A 20,369-nucleotide genomic window follows, 5' to 3' on the forward strand; every position below is an offset into this window, starting at 1 on the left:
GACCGCTCCCAGGCCCAGGCAACCACATTGGGGGAAATGCCAACGCTCAATCAGAACCTTGCAAGACAAATGTGAAATCCACAAATTCAAACGAGAAGACCTTGAAAATAGGACCTGGCACAACAACCTCCGAATTTGAGTGATACCGACCTCTGTTCCAGACAAAAACCTGGCGGAATATGTGGGGGACTTCTTCCAATCCCTGCTCCAACATCTGGACAAATCTCAACTCTTTCTGGATCGCACTCACAGGCTGCGCCCACGTCGGGGAGTGGACTCAGACCGCCCCCCCTGACGTCATAACTAGACTGCGCTTCTTCACCACAAAGGAGGCCATCTTGGCAATCGCCCGCTCTCAAGACGAACTCTCCTTCCAGGGTTCACCTCTCCAGATCTACCAAGACCGCTCTCTACTTACACCCCACAAGAGAAAATCTCTCCCGCCTCCGACTCCCTTCCTTCAGGCGCATCAGATTCGATACAGATGGCTGGCTATTCCCAACTGCCCTACAGTTTTCATATAACGGCACCCTACGTAGAATCAGCCACCTTGAAGATGCCAACAAAATCATGCATCTATCCTCGCCCGAAGAGGCCACATCACCAAGATCGGAGGACACTATTGACGTGGTAGCTGTCTTCCTCCCGAAACCTAAGCGGTCCTCCTGGTCGAAGGTACCACGGAGCAGCAGGAGAAGGTAATCTGATGTAGGACCGTAACCTGCGGAATGTTTCCTCACGTTTTCACTGACTTCCCAGCGCCGTCCCAAAGGAACTTCTCACCTTGACCCAGCTTAAGAACCTCTATAACCAATGCAGCCGGCCCCATTTACGGCCCATGCCCATTTCCAAGGTGCATTCCACCTATGAGTCCTTGGAATCCCACATTACTCTTACCTACTCGATTGGCACGGTTGGCCAGGGGAATGGCTGAACCCACAATGTTGGCCCCCCCACCAGTTAAAGTTACGGCCTCCCGTTGGGGGCTCGTGTTAAAACCCCAAGAGCAGGGTGACGCATTCCTAGCACTTCGAAATGGTGGCTAACTTGCATCCTTCCGACCACCCCCCCCCACCCAAACCCCCCGACACGGCAGCAGGGAGGGACCTAGCCCAGGAGCATCAAACCCTAAAATTTCTCTCCCTCAGTGTCAATGGACTGAACTCCCCCGCCAAACGTAAGTCGATTCTACAAAAGCTTCAGAACGAAGATGCAGCGGTAGCTCTGCTCCAGGAGACTCACCTACTACCGGTGGACTCCCAATCTTACCCACTCCAGTTCTTCGCCTCAGGTGGCTCTAAGAAGGGAGGCACTGCAATCCTCTTCAGGAAGGTTAAAGGGGCCCCTAGGGGTCCCTCGCGATATGGAAACAAGGCAATAACCATACACGAAAAAGATGCGCCAGACACGAGGTTCAAATTCCCAATGCTAGGGTTTATTGCAAGCAAAATAGTCCCAATTGACCAATTCTGATCTCACGCCCCGCGACGTGTATTTTCTAGACCTCGAGGGACGCAAGAGAGCGAATTACGTACATCAGTTACATATATACAAAATGCATATCACACAATCAGCTATGTCATGTTTAACACCCCTCTTTATTAAGTTTCTTTGAACTCGTGATGACGATGGACATTTCCGACGGGTATGACAATTATGACACTTTCGATGTCTATTCTAGTAACAATGTGCAATTAGAAAGTGCGGAGGCATCTTTTAGTTGTTGAACAGAACACGGTGGTTCTGTTCTTGGAAGCAAGCTGCACACGGGGGAAGAGCCACATTCCAAGCTTTGCTATCTATGAGGTACTATTCGTGTCCTGGGAGCTGACACGCTCTAAAGGGTTTTGCGAAGGGGGGCCGTAAGAAGAGCATAATTCAAGCCTTTAGCTGTTTTATTCTAACATATTTTACCACAGTACGAGACTGGCTGGCAGCTGTGAAATGATTAAATGCCCTGCAGCTCTCCCTCAAGGCTACAGAGAGGGAGCATGGGCATTCCTTTCTGGGCTACTCATGAGGAGTTTCAACGAACTCCTCAGTCCCGCGACCTTGCCCTTTCATATTCAGACAACAATGTTAACAGTTGAGCAGAGTAAGCAGAATTCGCAAGAATTACAGGCTGCAAAGCAGTTTAGACAGAAAGCAATGAGCAATGGTTAACAAGCAAAATGGCGATTCTTGCTACGTTTAAAATGTCCGCTTGCTGGTCAAGCATAGCAGTCTGTATTTCTATAATTCTGTGCATAAGACGGTTGGCCTTCGGCCATCAAGATACGTCCGTCAACCAAATGAAGGGTATTCATTTTTCCAGATTGACAAATGGTCTGAAACCCCAGCTCCTGGAAACAAAAACATGCCCGCAAGGCCGATTTGTGGCAGTCAAAGGCCTATTGCGGGGAGACCTATACACGTTTGTCTCAGTATGTGCCCCCAACTCTGGGCAAGCAGCCTTCTATGACTCGCTGGGCTCCTACCTCTCCCCCTTCACAGAAGACCAAGTCATAATTGGCGGAGACTTCAATGGAGTACCAGACCCTACAAAAGATAAATCTCACCCCCCCTACCTCTGTAGACTTCACTCAGGCGCTCAGTCTCCTGCGCCTATTCAGGTCTCTGGAAGTAGTGGACTTGTGGTGGATGCTCCACCCCTCCGAAAAGGACTACTCCTTCTATTCCTACGTTCACCGAACCTTCTCAAGGATTGACCTCCTCCTGACATCCCCCCAGATGCATTCCTACGCCAATGATGTATCTATCGGTCTGCGGATCCTGTCTGACCACGCCCCAGTAATCATGGAGATCCGAGCATATGACCAAAACCCAATTCTTCGAGCAGGTGGACTCTTTACGATCCAATTCTTAACAAAATGCTGCTAGGGACAAGATTGCAACAGCGATTAAAAACTTCCTCAGAGAAAACCCAGTCGAAAACACCTCCCCTGCAAACACTTGGGATGCCTTGAAAGCGGTGATCAGGGGAGAACTAATCGCACAGGGAGGGAGTGGCATTTCATCAGAGTAGGCGACTGGCTTGCTTGATCCTCGAGGAAGAACGGAAAGCAGCAGAGGAAATTCACAAGAAAAAAGGCTGGTCCCCTAAGACACAGCAAGTCATCTGCATCGCCAGAAAGAAGCTAGAGGCCCACTACGCCGAACACACTGCACAGCTTTTAGCTAAAACTAAACAATTCTATTATGTGAAGAACAATAAGGCGAACAAGCCGCTTGTAGCTAAACTGGCTAAAGTAAAACATAGCCGCACCATTATTGGACTGCAAGACCCACATGGAGTTATACAATATGCGGAATTGAAAAAGCAACAGCTGGCGGTGGATCACATGGCCCAGGTAATGACAGCGCCACTTCCGGACCTGATTAAACAAAAATATTACCTACAGGAAGCAGCCCTCCCCAACTACCCGATTTGACTAGGGAGAGCCTGGAGGCCCCGATCACAGGTGAGGAGATCGAGGAAGCCATTAAGTCCCTTAAATCCCGGGCCACGGGCCCCAACGGATTTTCCTGGAGGTTCTACAAAATGTTTAAACCCCAGCTGGTTCCCCCCTGGTGGCGCTCTTTAACTCTTTTAGGGAGACAGGAACGGTGACCCCCTAAATGCAATAATCAACCACCATCCTTCTACCCAAACCGGGGAAGAACCCGAGTGACCCAGCTTCCTACAGGCCAATAGCCCTGCTGAATATTGATGCTAACTTATACTCCAAAATTCTTGCTAACCGCCTGTCACGCATACTACCCGACATAATTCACCCCGATCAGGCAGGCTTTATTATGAACAGATCGGCAGGAGATGACATCCGCAGAGCCCTGGACCTGGTAGACCTCACCTCCTGAAGCTCCCAGGGACTGGTGTTGATGGCCCTAGACGCCACCAAGGCATTTTTTTTTAAATAAAGTTTTATTATTTTGAAAACAAATAAACAATACAAACCAAACTTGCAGCATTATTTACAACAGACTCGTGAACATCAATTAATGCACGTTACTGCTCCCCAAATCCCTCCCCCCTCAAGAGCTTATTTGCGTTTCTCGTTCTGTATCTGCTGCGTGTGGCCGGGTATCGCTTCCTTCCGAAGCTGCAGAATCCACCAATGTGCCAAACAGTCCTGTTATTAACATTCTCCAAGCCATCAGGTTACCCACTTCTTCTTCCCCGCACTTGCTACATGCCTCCTGCCACACTACCGTTTCAGCCTCCGCCCATTTTTGCAAGTCCCGAAACCATACCTCAGCCTGTTGCTTGTGGCACTGCTTCCAGCCCATGGCAATCCTTCTTTTAGCAAGCACATATGCCAGGTCCCTCAGTTTCCCAACATGTTTAGTATTCCGTGGTCTGGGAAACCCTCCCAACAGGCAGGCCCAGGCTGTATCTATGTTGAGCGTGACCCCTTTATCCGCTAGGTTTCGTGCCACTTCCCCCCAAAAAGCTTCAATCACTGGGCAAGACCCGAACATGTGTGTCATATCAGCATCTTCTTCATCGCATTTTGGGCATGCTTGTTTACAAACTTAGATATTCTTTTCGGGCTCATATAGGCTCTATGCGTTATGTATAACTGTATCTGCTGCAATCTGGCGTTTCTGGACACCTTCTTGTGGTATCCCATAGCACGTTCCCACATCTCATCGGTCATCTGTGCCCCCACCTCCGCTTCCCAGTCCAGCCTCAAATGAGTCAAATCCTTCCCCACCCGGGTCATCACCATCTCGTACAGTCTAGAGATCTCATGCCCTCCTTCTGATATGTCCTATATTGTTCCCATTAGGACGTCTGGCTCCTCCGCCAGTACAGTCTCTGGCCAGGTTTTACGAATAGTCTGCACTAGCCTGAGATACGTGACATATTGGCCTCTGTGCAAACCTGCCTCTTCTCCCAGTTCTTCGAAATCTTTAATAATCCCTTCTTGCCAGACATCTCCCAATGTGACCAGCCCGACCGATTCCCAATAGGTCCTAATTATCATTCTGAGTTGGTTGTCTCCCCCAGCTAAGGCGACTAGCGGCACCTGTGGGGAACACTGGTACGGGTTCTCCATCAGTTGGCATACTCTACGCCACATCTTCCACCCAAGCAACATCATACCTGGGCGTTCTTTAATTTCAACTCTAGGCACCCCGATAATCTCCTTTAGGTAAAACGGGGTGCAGTCCCGCCCAAACAGCCTAAATTCAGGAGTTACCTCATCAGAGAGCCATTTGGTTACATATTGCAACTGACTAGCTACATAATAGGCCTCAAAATTCAGCAGCTTAATGCCCCCTCTATCATGGAAGTTCTGCAGCTTCCATAGCGCCACTCTATTGCGAGTGCCATGCCATAGGAAGTCCCTGCACATGCTGTTCAGTTTGACAAAAAACTTTTTGGGTATCAAGTATGGTATATTACTGAAGAAATGTAACAGCCTGGGCAGGACCACCATTTTGAGCATCGCCCCCCGTCCCATCATCGCCAGCGGCAGCTTCTCCCAAAACTTCATATTTGTTCGGATTTTTTTCACGCCACCTCGGTATTATGCAAGTGTTCCCCCTCCACCGTATGATACACATCTATTCCGAGGTAGCGGAAGGAATCAGCCGCCCAAGGTATGGGCAACACTGGCAACTGCTCCAGAGGGGCTCCTATGTAGCTCCCCAATGGGAACATGCTCGATTTTTGGGGGTTCACCGCTATGCCGGATAGTTCTGCATACCTTTCCATAACCTCTAGAATATACTGAAGATTTTCCTCCGGATATTTCAAATATAGTAGTAAATCGTCAGCATACAAGGATATTAGGTGTTTCTCTCCCCCTACCTCAATACCGACCATGTCGTATTGTTGTCTGAGGTACACTGCCAGGGGCTCCAGGGCTAGAATGTATAACATCAGGGACCAGGGGCACCCTTGTCTGGTGCCTCTACTGAGTTGCCACCTCTCAGATATCCCCGATCCTGTGCGTACCCTGGCCAGTGGTTCACTGTATAGTAATTTTGCCCACCTAACATAACCCGGCCCCATCCCGTATTCTTCCAGGGCCTCCAACAACCATGGCCACCTCACTGAATCAAAAGCTTTCACTGCATCTAGGGACACCACCGCCATTTCCCCCTCGCTCTTGTTTCCCTCTTCAATCACCCGATGGAGTCGCCTATGGTTGTGGGTTATATTTCTGTTGGGGACATAACCTGTCTGGTCCGGGTGTATCAGTTTGCTAATAACTCTACGCAGCCTATTGGCCAGGACCGCCGTCAATATCTTGCTACCCTGGTTCAACATTGACAACGGCCTATAGGAGCCGCAGCTATGCCCTGGCTTGTTGGGCTTAGGGAGCGGCACAATTAACGCTTCTCTAAGCGATTCCGGCAGCCGACCCATCTCAACTCATTGAGCATCTCTAGCATAGGGGGGAGTACTTCCACTCTATATGTTTTATAAAACTCGCCAGGAAATCCGTATGCGCCTGGGTTCTTGCAGGTGGGCAGCTGCTTCACCACCTCCTCCAATTCCTCTAAGGTAATCGGTGCGTCCAGCTCCTCCCTTTCTTCAACACTAATCTTAGGTAATTCCATGTCTTTTAGAGTTTCTCTAATCTCCTCTCGGTTGTCCCCTCCTCTGTCCTCGTATAATGTCCTATAATAGTCCAAGAATGCCTCGTTGACTCCCTCCTGGGTGTCAACCACCTCCCCGCCTTCTTTAGTTATTGTCCTAATGGTGGGCCTGGGGGTTTCGCTCTTATATAACCACGCCAACAAGCGGCCAGTTTTATCCCCTCCTGCATGTTGCCTCTCGTTCTTATAGTTAAGGTTGGAGAGCCTTTCCCAAAGCTCTGCGCACCTCTGCTGTAACTCGAGTACAAGTTCCGCATCCCCTCCCGCCCTGTTGCTTTCGCGCTCCAGTTTCTCTTCTGCTTCCTCTAGTTCCATTAGGACCCCACCCTGTAGGCCTTTTGACTTAGCAATAGCAGCACCCCGCAATACCACCTTAAAGGCTTCCCAGAGCGTGCGCTCTGAGTCTACGCTGCCTGTGTTTACTTCAAAGTACTGTGTGATCGCATCCCTGATATCTTCCCTGAAGACCGTGTCCCGGAGCGCCTCCGCCCGGAGGCGCCATGTCGGTATCCGCGCCCTGGGGCGGCAGCACTGCCAACTCAGCACCAGAGGCGAGTGGTCCGACAGGACCCTCGCTCTATAGTCTATTTGGGTGGTCTCTATCACCACATCTGGCGTGGCAAAAAAGTAATCCAGCCTCGTATGCAGTTGCTGCGGAGCTGAGTAATACGAGTACTGTGTTTCATTAGGGTGTTTCAGCCTCCAAACATCTGCCAGCCCAAAGTCGTCTAGTAATGTCTGCAATACCCTGGCCGCTGGGGTGGGCCTATCAATCTTTCCATCAGATCTGTCTGCCTTTGGGTTGAGCACGCAGTTGAATTCCCCTCCCCAGATAACCGCTCCTCCCATACACGCGCCCAGATGAGTACACAGGGTTCTAAAATACGTCGCAGTGTTTTGGTTGGGGGCATACGCATTTATAATGCACACCTCTCTATTCTCTACCAAAGCCTTTAATATGACCAACCTCCCCTCCGTGTCCACCACCTCTTGTGTAAGTTGGAGCGGAACGTGCGGTGCCACCCAGACCAGCACTCCCCTAGCGTAGGCAGAACACGGAGAGCCTACTACAGTACCTCTCCACTTCTTCCCCCACCAGTTCCAATTTCTGCTGGGTCAAAAGTGTTTCCTGGAACAACGCAATATCAATCTTCTGTCTTTTTAAGTACATCATGACTTTGTTTCTCTTTAAGTAACTGTTAAGTCCCCTGACATTCCATGTTACGATCTTAAGGTCCCCCATGGCTCATGAGTGTCTTCCTGCCCTCCGTGTAGCGACTCCCCTTTGCCCACGTGATACAGATACAGCTCTCCATCTTTGCTTGTAGCTTCTCGTAGCAGCTCAAACTCCCCATAACTATGTACACAGCAAATTCCCAACTTCCCTCCCCCCCACCCGTCCCTTCCCCAACATCACACACCCCAACTGCTGCCCAGCTCCATTCTCAGAACTCAGGCACCCCCACATCTAGCCCTGCAAGCACCAAACAATGCACAGAGCTCAGTAGGGTGAAGTCGCCCTAATAGCCACTTAACTAAAATTGTTGTGGGGTAAAGAAATCCGCTCTGCAAGGCTCCCGTTAATTCAATAATAATTACAGTGCTTATAACATTTAGTGCAATAGTCTGACATTCTCTACTGAAGGCTGCGCAAACGACTATATTAAAGTCCGACGTGCCGCGCCATCTTGTGGCACCTTCCTCGTGCATTACTTATTTCTTCCGTGCTCTTTCTCCGTCCGAACTTCTGACTCCTGGGGACATCCCTGCGCATCGAGCCATCCCATGGCATCCTCCGGGGTCTCAAAAAACAAAGTTTTGTGTTTATGAATGACTTTCAATTTTGCCGGATACAGTAACATATATTTGTGGCCCGCCTCTCTCAATCTCCGCTTTACCGTCCCAAAGTTCATGCGGCTACGCTGCACAGACAGGGTATAGTCCGGGTAGGCCGTGATGTTTGCTGCTCCTCGTGTAATCGTTCCTCCCTTACGAAAGTGTTCCAGTATCCTCTCCCGATCTCGGTAATTAAGAATTTTGGCTATCACCGGCCTAGGCCGGTTCCCCGGCGGCGGCCTCCTTGTTAGAGCTCTGTGTGCCCTTTCCACCGCAAATCCTTGAGATAGGGCTCCTCCGGGTATCTCTTGCAGTAGCATGGACTCAATAAATTCCGTGGGATCGTGGCCCTCCAATCCCTCCGGCAGGCCCACGATGCGGATGTTGTTTCGTCGGGCTCGTCCTTCCGCCTCCTCTGCTCTGCTCTCCAAGTTGCCCACTCTTTGTATCAGGGCATGCAATTCGGCCTTATGGGAGGCGCAATCCGCAGTATTCGAGCTAACTTCCTTCTCAAGGGACTCCGTGCGCTCCGCCAAGGCCCTGACGTCTTGTCGGAGTAGATTAACGTCCTCCTGCACCTCTCCGACCTTGAGGTCCAGTGCCGTTTTCAGTTCAGTGACGGCTAGTTCGAGTTTAGATTCCCAGGCCGCCCTTCGGTCCGCAATCGCAGCTAGGACTTCTTGGTTAGCGCCCGATGTCGTCCTGCCGCTTGCAGGCGGCTTGTCCCTGCTCTTGGTATTGTCTTGACCCGGGGACGTTTTAGAGAAGTCGTCTAAGGTGGGCTGTTTCGCCTTCGGCCTCACCGTTCTATTCGACATGACCCAGAGGACCTGTATTTTGCACAAATGACAAATGCGCACTCAGTACGCCCCTTTCGCTCGGTCACCGTGCGGCCTGCTCCTTCCTTTGTTCCGGACATTGGTCGGCCATTTTGTGTCGTCTTTCGTCTCCGGCGCTCCTTATCTTTTCCGCACAGATCTCTGCCGCCGTTCTTCCTACACCATCCAGAAGTTCACCACCCGTGGCCGGCCGACATATGGATTTTCAACGGTCGTCGGCCCATCGTTACGCACTTTTTCGCCCAGATCATTACAGGATCTCGGGAGCTCCTCCAGATCACGTCCTGCTATATGGCCCTCGTAGCCACGCCCCCCTGCCACCAAGGCATTTGATAGTGGACTGGTCCTTCATGAGCCTTACTCTGGATGCCTTTGGGTTTGGCCCCGCGTTCCAGGCAATGGTCCTGGCCAACTATAAATCACCAAAAACCTTCCTTAGGATCAATGGCTCACTCTCTGCTCCAATCCCCCTGACCTGTGGCACCAGACAGGGCTGCCCGCTATCCCCGCTGCTATTCGCAATTATCATGGAACCTTTCGCCCAGAAGATTAGACTGAATAACAATATCAAGGGCCCCCAGGTCGGCCCATCTCGACACAAAATCGCCCTATACGCAGATGACTTGTTGCTCACGATCTCAGAGGCCCGCTCCTCACTAAAACATGCCCTGACTGAAATAACCAGCTATGGGGAGGTTTCCGGCTTCTCCGTCAACTTCAAAAAATCTGTAGCCCTGGGTGTAGGCCTCTCCCCAGAGGAATGGGAGACACTGGTCCCGATGCGTCCAAGAACATGAAGGTGAGGGCTATTCCCTACTTGGGGGTCCAAGTACCCGCGAACCCGGTCGGAAAAGAATGGTATATAAGCAAATCAAAACCATCTCCTGGAACTGTTAACGTTTAGTTTCTTAGTGGTAGGGTCAGGGTAGAACTAGATGTGGGCCGTGGACCTGTCTTTCTTTAGGACTTCCTGATGACAGACGAGCACCTTTTTAGTTCTTTAGATAGGGAAACCCCTTTAGAATGGGGAAAGCTAGTCCGTTCTCATTTAAATAAAAGTTATTTGGAAATGTCCTCCCAGAGTCTGACTCCTCCTTCCAACCCACCACACAACACAGTGGATAAGATGAAATGCAGATTGAAAAGGGGGTACATCAATATCACATGAACTCCAGTATTTCCAGTGAAGTCAGCTTCTATTAAATGCTGGCTCTAGATTTAGAGCATGGCTGTGTGATGGACTTAATGTGCTGAAGCATGAAGGCTTGATTGCCAGGTAACGTTTTAAGCATTCTTTGAATATGACCTGGAAGATCATTGGTACTTCTACATCAACTGTTATGTGACCGAGCAAAGAATTGGCTGTGAAAAGGGGAATGCAGGGATCACAAAGTGTACATGAGGAGAAGGCTTGCAGCTGGCCCTCCAAGAGCCATACTGCTTTGCTATCAAATGGGAGCAAGTTCGCTAATCAGCAGTGTAAAATTCTGTGTTTGGTGGTTTAAGAAAATCTTGAACTGTGAATTTCAGTGGGAAGAGTGCATGGGCCACGTTTGAGGGCCAGGCTGCGTCCAGCTTATAATGGGCAACTTTTAGGCATGAAGCAAGACATGATCCATGACCCTAGGTTGTGCATGATCTGCTGATTTGTAGGCTTCTAGCTATTTGTTTGTTCAATAACATGCCATACATGGGCAAAAACATTCCACTTCAGAAGGCCCAGAGTAAAAGTGGTGTGCAGACTAGTTGATTGGTACAGAGATAATGGGTAAGAGGAACAGGTTGGAATCTAAGGAAACCGAAAGGCTGCTATGCTCAAAGTCCCACTCTTGTAGCATAGAAAATTAGACTTTACGTTATTCATATGAACATAAAGGTATAGATATAGACACCGTTGATTGGACGTGATGGTCCTGGTTTGCATTTGGCATGGGCGAAGATGCACAGTTTGTGCGGTTATTAGTTCATCACTCTAATTGAATGCAAATGCTGCTCTTCCTGACTGTGGCGAAGGTGTGTGGCTCACCCTCACTGTATCTTTACTGGTATCCCTTGGATATCCCTCATCTTTAAGGTCGATATCAGGAAGCTGATTCTTCTATGTATTTGAAACCTTTTTGTTTTTGAATTCTTTCCCAAAAGCTTAGGATGAAAAACAGTCACCTTTCTGTTATTGTGACCTCTTATAAAAAAATAAAAACATTCAAAAAAATCCTTCATCTTTGTTCAGCGGCACCTCCGAGTGCCAGGTGGGTCTTAGCCACGAGATGGTTTTCACAATGAAAACTATACCGAACACCACAAAGTGCAGACTTGGTTGTAACTAGCAGCCTTGTAAGCTGAAATATATAGCAGAAAATGCTATGCATATGATTGTTCCTTGGAAGAGATGTGTAATGTTGGACATGGTCACTGCCTTTCTTTCATTCTTTCCAGATCCACAACAGATTCTTCCCTTCCTTCACCCACTGCTTCCTCCTGATTTCTTTTCTTTGGCAACTAGTTTCTTTTCAGAAACTTCACCCTGCAACGAACTACAACGAAATCATACTTCGTAAAGAGTGAACGGAAAACTGAGAAGTCTAGTGCAGTGAGCTCATTTGCATCACATGTTGCTTTTCATGAAGAATAGCCAGTATTTATCTCACTACTGTCAGAGCTCATCTTGCTAACTCATTATATGGTTCTTTCTTGCAAAATAATGTATGCACTGGAAAGGTTTGCATTAAAGATTTGTTTGTGCCAAAGTAGAGACCCATATCATGGTTGCTAAGACACAATCTACAGAAAGGTATGTTTTTCCTTTCTAGCTAAGCCATTAAAGGTTATTGTGCAGTCCAATATAAACCGGTTATGTGCTTCACAGCTGTGTTTTGTTTTAACACATGTTTCTTTTCCCCAGAATGGCTGGAAGAACATTCTACCATCGTTCCTCCTCCTGTCAACCAAGTCCCGAACAATCTGGCTCTGAACAACCTTGCTCAGAACAACATTGCACCGAACAACCTCACTGCAAACAACCAAGAAACGAGAGAAGTTTCGACCCATGGTAAACGCCTTCAAATAGCTTGAACTCTGTTAAACCTTCCGGTGAAGAATGTCAGGTTGCAAGTGACTACCCAGGCATTGAAGTCGCAACCCCTGGCATGAATGCCAGCTCTCCACATGCATGCAACACGCCATTGCTTACTTGTTGTTGAATTATCGCTTGTCAGTGGGTAGTGAGAAGTACATATTTTGAGACCTGAAAATGTTTTTGGTTTGGGTTTTATGGTGAATTTGCTGCTGGGATCCATTCATACTAAAATCGGCATCCTCGCCAGGTATTTTGCTTATACTTACCATAAATAGACCTGCACTGTTGAAGTGTACGCCTACTTCCACAAAACTTAATACCGCTCAGTCATATGCGTTCACAATGCCTAAACTGCTCACCGCAGAACCTATGCCTTTGTGGTTTTTTCATTGATCCATAAGCATGCTGCCGTTTGTTTTAAAGAATGGACAGAAAGTTTACCTAATCCTTTGAGAGCTTCCTACTTCACAAATAGAATTTCAGAGGACTCAAAACGGTATTAGGGTGTGCAGATTTATGGATAATATCAATATCCTAGTGTCTGCATGAGAGTCCGGGCGTGGGGATCTGACAAAGTGAGGGATAGGCACGATCACAAATAGTAGGGATGGAAGCCATGAGAGGAAGCTGGTATGTAATGGAGTTTTGATGGGATAGTTGGGTAATCTTTTGCCATATGTTTTAAATATTTGTCGGCCTTATGCACATCTACTGGCTTATTAAGCCGTTACAAAGTAACTTGGTAAGGACAGCGTTAAAGAAATTGGACTCCATCATATATGTGTACATTTATTTGCAGTTCAGATATATTTCTGATGCCCTGAAGTTTCTTTCATGTTATCCAGCCATGTCACAGACTGAGTTATGCGATTGTGTGCAGTTTGGTTCAGAAACTTTGAGCATGTTTCTAAAATATTCTGAGCAAAAATCTATCTGCAATTTTTGTTATAACCTAGCACCCACGTGTGATGAAGCAACCGCCACATATAAAGCAGAGTCTGATTAAGGCCACAGAGCTTATTGAGGAGCTGTATCCGCCCCCCACTCCCCCAATGTATTGCAGCACTTGCTCAAAGCTGGCTAGGTGACCCGCCGGACAGTCTCTATTGTGTCGCTATTATTGGTATTATTCTCACAAGTGTGTTCTTGGGTTTACATCAGATACTAACAGATTATTTATTTATTTATTGTATTTGTTGGTACCGTCCAGACCCGGAGGTATCACAGCGCTAAAGTACAAGGTTAGCAGAACATAAAGTTACAAGTATGATAGCAAGAAAATTATTACATTGTATCAAAGGTCAAAGTGAGTTAAATTACATGATAATTAAAGCATTGCATCACAGATATTTGTTGAATAGAAAGGTTTTTGCTTTCTTGCTTAAGATAGCGTAGGCAGGTTCATCTTGTATGTGCAGAGGCAGGGCATTCCAGAGTGTGGGAGCGAGGGTGGTGAAACGGGAGCCCCTGGCTCTGTCTGGTAAATCTGGGAATGCTCAGAGCAGAAGTGATGGAGGAACTGAGATTGTGCAGGTTGTGTTTCTTAGTGAGACGGTTTGTGAGATAGGAGGGGGGTTACTGTTATGTAGGCAGCAGTGGGTGATGGCTACGAGTTTGAACTCAATCTGGGCTTTGATGGGAAGCCAATGAGTCTCCCGTCTGATGTGGGGAAGAGTGGTCAGAGCGTCTCAAGCCCCAGACTGCTCTGAGGGCGTAGTTTTGCAGCAGTTGGCGTTTGTGAAGATTATTGGTTGAAGTCCCACTTAAAATGGAATTGCAATAGTCCAATTTAATGTAATCTAATGGAATGTACAAGCATTCATTGGACCCAAGAAACCTTGTCAACAAGGTCCAATACAACACAATGCTTTCATTGTATTGAATGGTGCTACATGTGATATATCAAGAGATGCACTACAGTTGTTTGAATTGCACTATATGCTTGCACTGTATTGTACCTGGCATGCCATAGAGTAGCACACATGAAAATAGACATTTTGTAATAAACTGTATATGTAATTGTAAGAGGTTCTCATTGAGAGTAGGGCTGAGTGCCATAGGCTTAGTTTTCCTGTGACACTCTGAAGATACGATAAAAAACAGAGATGTTTTCTGTGTCTGATAATGTGTTGTTCATTGTTTTCATAGCTTTCAATGCCTGCCCACAATGCAAATCGCTGTTCCTTTTCTACTGAGTTTACGTTTGGTCCCTGATTTCTGTGCTGGGCGTATTTTGGTAGTTTATTCCTTATGAATGACATCTGTAAGAGGCGGTTGCTATCCTCTCTACTAGAAGTGGCATTGTCATGTTCCCAAAATCGTTCTTGGCTACTGAATTCTAAAGCATTGAATAATTTTCTTGTGAACAGCCCTCGGAACACCATTTTCCTTTTTAGGACCCCAATTCGGCCTTCCATGAAAACATCTTTGTCCGTAGTCTGCTTCATGCTATTCGCTTCCATCTTGTCCATACATTCCTCATGCTAACTCGGTCATAGTCATCAATGCATAAAAAGAGCCTGGTTCCCTTCAGTTGTCCTTACTGTGTAAAGATTCCTTCTCGAGCCTAGAGAGGTGTTCTCACCTGCCAAGCCTCCTGTCTCATGGACACCGCACCGCCAGGACCTCTCCACCACATTCACTGCTATGGTTTGCAGCGCGATGCCAACGGTCCACTGTGATGACACCAATGCAGCCACTCCTCCTGCATTACTATAAGTGAGTCCTTAGCCCTGCTTAAACTGGGAGTCCCTTGGCATTATTAATGGCTCTTTTCTCCTAAAATATACCCCTCGTCAAAATAAGTATCCTCTGCAAAGTAAACCTCCACTTCCACATGGCACTGCCAACAATATTGTCACTTAATAACTATTTTCTAATTGCTTGGCAGCACACAACTGTTCGTGTGTGTGTGTGTGTGTGTGTGTGTGTGTGTGTGTGTGTGTGTGTGTGTGTGTGTGTGTGTGTGTGTGTGTGTGTGTGTGTGTGTGTGTGTGTGTGTGTGTGTGTGTGTGTGTGTGTGTGTGTGTGTGTGTGTGTGTGTGTGTGTGTGTGTGTGTGTGTGTGTGTGTGTGTGTGTGTGTGTGTGTGTGTGTGTGTGTGTGTGTGTGTGTGTGTGTGATCGCACAGGAACAACTTGCTTGCTGTGTCTGGTTAATATGAATCTTATGTTGCTTAGCGGACATGACACACCCATTTGCGGCCAGACTGTTCCTTTGGGGGGCAGAGTTAGATTGATTTAAAAATGGTTCCGCTCTAATGGCACAGGCAAGCTGAAAAATGACGGATGGGAGAATCTCTTTAGATTTGCAATGGGCTGAACATGTTAGATCATGCAGTTTAGATATCGTTGTAATTCTCAGTCACGTTTTCATACTTGGCCGTGCACCCACAGTCCTACAATGAAGGCTGATGATTTCTAGGAGCTAAACCATCTGCTCAGCAAAACTGGCCTGGGATGCCTGATCTGAGCAGAAGTCTATAGCAAATCCTACCACTTTAGCGATGTCTTAATGAATCCTCTCCTATCTCGAAGGATATGTCGCAAGCGTACTATTATTAGAAAGTTGGAAAAGTTAACCAGATTCTCCTACGTTTAGCAAACTCCTCTAACTCCCCGTAACCCTAAACGCACCATTTGAAACAATTCAAACCACAGAGCTCTCGCTGAACGGCCACGCCCCATCTGGTTCAAAACCAAATGCCAACTCTTCCAACACTGCATCTTCAATCTGGGGTTATTTCTAGTGACCACAGTGAGTGGCAGAGATTTTCCATGTCTGCCCCCTTCCCCGCCTGCCCCTCCCGTATGAGTAGACATGGCCAGGGATGTCGATCTCAGCAGCAAGCACTTCACTCTCTCAGCTATTGTACCGTTTTACAAAATGGCCATTGTCAACCCTCACCCAAGATTAGTAAATATGATGCATAATGTGAACTTCTGGAATGCTTCCATAAATCTCTTGGACCAAGACGGTGGGATTGCTGGTCTGATAGTTTGTGTTCTCAAAAATCGCAGTTGCCCAAGCACATTCGAACGCCTGTTTCCTGATGCTAATCTGGCAAACGTTTCCTCTGAGTAATTTTCTGTGCCAAACTTCCATCCTGTTTTTCTTCCTGTGCTACACCGTCAACACATGGACATGTGTACACTGGAGTTCCCCTGACCATCTAATGCACTTTTTGTACTGTAGGCATTTTGCTTTTGGCTCATTTGCCTTGCTATTCACCTTCTCTTACAGAAGGTTATTTTACGAGTCTTGAATCCAAAATAATTTGTATGATGGAAAAATCAACCCCCCGCGATCGCATCCAGAAAGTCGAACTGGCAGATGTTTTTTCTCTTTTGTCGATTTTCTCTTTTGTCGATGTTGTCACCCCGCCTTCCCGTCCCTTTTGCTGAGGAGTGGTCCATTTACAATTGTGTATGTTGATCTTCTGCAGCAAAGCCCTTCTTCACAAGAAATCCAGCCGAACTGAAAGGCAAATTCATTCACACCAAACTGAGGAAGAGCAGCCGGGGATTCGGCTTCACGGTGGTGGGAGGAGATGAGCCGGATGAGTTCCTGCAGATTAAAAGCTTGGTACTGGACGGCCCTGCTGCGCTGGACAGCAAAATGGAAACAGGTAAATTCAGCACATTATGCTCCTTCAGCTATTCTGCCACACAACTCACAATGTCCTTGGCTAGAGCAGAACTGGATTTAACTTTTGTTTATGGCAGATTTGTAAGAGTCATTTTTTTTAGACTTATATTATGATCTGACCCCCAGTCCAACCTTTACTTCGTTTTTTTCCCTAAACTTAATGAATATAGTTTAAAAAATCAGAATGTTAAAATTCTACTTTGGTTCTGCTTTCTACGAATTTTAGCCCTTTGCGTCCCTTTTATGTGGGGTCCACCCTACACCGAATCTTTAGTCACACTCTACACCTCTTCTTCTTAACCCTTACCCCATCATCACTGTATGTTTTGGTGGCTCTTTTGAATTTGATTTTTGAATCCACATGCTGAGTGATACAGCACTAGAAAAAGTGCCGTCTAGATTTTGTGAATTGCAACTTTCTTTCAAAACACATTCTGAAAGGTGACTGTGTGAACAGAAACAAGCAGAGCCCTATCACTTTTTTTCCTAATGGATTGGCCATGCAATAGAGTATGACTGTAGGTTTCTGCCTTGAGTATAATGCAGCACCATCTCTAAATGCAAGGGTAGACCTCAAAGATGGAAGGGAACCTAATGACAGTGTGGCGACTGCCGGTGGTAGTAGTTAACCATCATACAGTGGTTTATCCAATATTTGTTTTCACAAGGAAAAGGTTTGGCTTCTTCGTGCCATTCCTATGAGAAAACCCCAGTTAAGCTGTCCTGCAGATTACTGTTCCAATAGTAATGATCAGTGAGTCTATATTTACTTCTGCAGTAATATGCATTCAAAATGAAATTGCCTGGCGGTGGTGGAGCGTCTGACCATTCGCAGATGGATATGAAAGTGGGACTTTTGTCTAGTTCATGTTTTAGGGGTGGAAGACTCGAGTCATGCATTTTGTTTGGTTTTATGTCATTTCTTTTGCATACTTTCAAAGCAAAAAAGTGTTTTCCCGTTGTGTTTTTTTGCTTGTTGTCCAATTCTTCGTTAAACCTATGGATGCTGGTCTGATGCAAACTTAAGAGGATAGACCTGGGGGAAAATGCTAATCCATAGATTTAAATGGGTACACCTGCATCAAATACCAACAGTTGCATCTAAGAAATAATTCTACAAATGTAACCTGGCCCTCTAGTCCTATTATACCACATGTTGTTCATAAACTCATCTTAAAGCTAAAATGTTTGGCTACCCTCTTTATAGTTTTCAGAGAGGCAGAGTACACAACACTTCCTCCTGTTGGCAGCAGAAAACATTCTTTTGCCAAACCAATCGCGGAGATTGTCAAAGCGCCCTGCAGATTCTCTTAATATATATATCCTCATGCTGTAGCTTACGCAATCCTGTCTACTAGCCTGATGAGGTTCCTTGTGTTATCGTATATAAAATATAGTTGTGGTCCCAGTTGTTTTCAAATGCGAGCAATCATTTGTATGAATTTCACTGCACATCGTTTTTTTGGATAATAATTGCCCATTAAGCCAGTACCATGATTGCTTTTCATGGTCTAATGGGGAGACTAAATGAAAGTCTATTTGGGCTTCTTTCGGCTGTGTCGCAGACGGCAGAGAATATTCCTACTTGCATCCTTCAATGGTGTTGTTTGAATTATCCATAACCTGAAGTGCAGCAACCTGACTTTTAAAATAAGAGATGTTTTGTAAGGAGTGTGCGCTGTCACTACTTTGATATGAGACAGTATCAAATTCAACCCAGTTTCCTGAATAATCTCGTTCTTAGTGTAAATGAAATACCAGCAAAAGATGTAAGATGCCACTGTTAAGTGACTTATTTAATTGCACATATAAGGGTCTTATTTCTTGCCCAATTAGAAACCAATTACACATATAAAGGTCTTCTTTTATGTCCATTTGGAAGCCCATTAAGAAGCCAACGCGTGTTTCGACCCACTTGCGTCCTTTTCAAGGCTGGGCCTGTATGACGCAAGAAATACAATCAATTTCTGAATAACAAAGATTATAGTGTCCTATACATTCACAAAGCAGGAAACCCCGAATTCAGCGGCAAACAAAAATGTAGAAGCAGGGCGGAGGAAAGTGGAAAAAGAACGGACGTAGGGGAGGTATGCATGATAGACCGTGGTGGTTTAAGGTCAATGATAATCCCACGTATGCAGCGTACATTATAGAAATATTTAAAAACATGTTGAAAGTGAAAATAGAGTCATGGCAATGGTCAATACCAAGTAAGCAGACATTTCCAATGTTTATCCCCCATAGTACATTTCAATGTTCAATTTGCAATTCAATGCATGCATCAAAAAGCAGGGAAGAAAGAAAAAATCAAAAAAGGGGGAAAAATTGAAAAAGGCAATGTGAAATCAGTACCTTGTATTTCTATTTAACTTCTTTAGAGACTGAGTAAATCTTGTGATCCAGTGCGATATCGCCTAAATGTGCTCCAGCTCCTTTTAGGTGCCTGTCGCCAGAACCCAGTGGTAGCCATCACCAAAGCAGTATCTGTGGATACATGGTGCCTCACATTTCACCTCCAGTTAGTATATGAACACATTAGCCCTGGCATGCATGAAATTTGTGGATAGGAAAGAACTACAGAGTATGGATCAGGGAATGCACGCTTGGGTTTTTTTTCACTTTCAACATGTTTTTAAATATTACTATTATGAATGCTGCATACGTGGGATTATCATTGACCTTAAACAACCATGGTCTATCATGCATACCTCCCCTATGATTGTTCCTTTGCCCCTTTCCTCCGCCCTGTTTTCTACATTTTTGTTTGCCGCTGAATTCGGGGTTTCCTGCTTTGTGAATGTATAGGACACTATAATCTTTGTTGTTCAGAAATTGATTGTATTTCTTGCGTCATACAGGCCCAGCCTTGAAAAGGACCCAAGTGGGTCGAAACACGTGTTGGCTTCTTAATGGGCTTGTAAAGGGGCAAAACATTAGACCCTTATATGTGTAATTGGTTTCTAATTGGGCAAGAAATAAGACCCTTATATGTGCAATTAAATAAGTCACTCAACAGTGGCATCTTATATCTTTTGTTGGTATTTCATTTACACTAAGAACGAGATTATTCAGGAAACGGGACTGTTTTGTTTTTGAAACAGTCTCATATATCAAAGTAGTGACAGCGCACACTCCTTACAAAACATCTCTTGTTTTCAAATCTCGTGCAGGCTGCGATTCTCCTGCAGTTGTACGGAGGTGCGGCAGACGCGCTCCCCAAACTTAACATATTCTTGTATTTTGCTATTCCATAGTGCCCATTATCTGGAAAATCCCACTCAATACTCACTCTGACTTTAAAAATACCCCATCTATATAGTAAAATAATGTTTCAAGTCTGTTAATGATAATCAACAATAT

General features: G+C 46.2%; 1 protein-coding gene across 14 annotated transcripts in view; it reads left to right on the forward strand.

The window, feature by feature from the left end:
• MAGI1 (membrane associated guanylate kinase, WW and PDZ domain containing 1) overlaps window positions 1-20,369 on the forward strand; it is a 1,848,723-nt gene that overhangs the window by 1,495,328 nt on the left and 333,026 nt on the right. For all 14 annotated transcript variants that reach the window (XM_069643697.1, XM_069643699.1, XM_069643701.1 and 11 more), the window contains 2 exons: window positions 12,190-12,336; window positions 16,807-16,989. In XM_069643697.1, the coding sequence (XP_069499798.1) occupies window positions 12,190-12,336; window positions 16,807-16,989 (330 nt within the window). The remainder of the gene's footprint in view (window positions 1-12,189; window positions 12,337-16,806; window positions 16,990-20,369) is intronic.

The sequence above is a fragment of the Ambystoma mexicanum genome, chromosome 2p (assembly GCF_040938575.1).
Source record: "Ambystoma mexicanum isolate Mex_15411 chromosome 2p, UKY_AmexF1_1, whole genome shotgun sequence".
NCBI lineage: Eukaryota > Metazoa > Chordata > Amphibia > Caudata > Ambystomatidae > Ambystoma > Ambystoma mexicanum.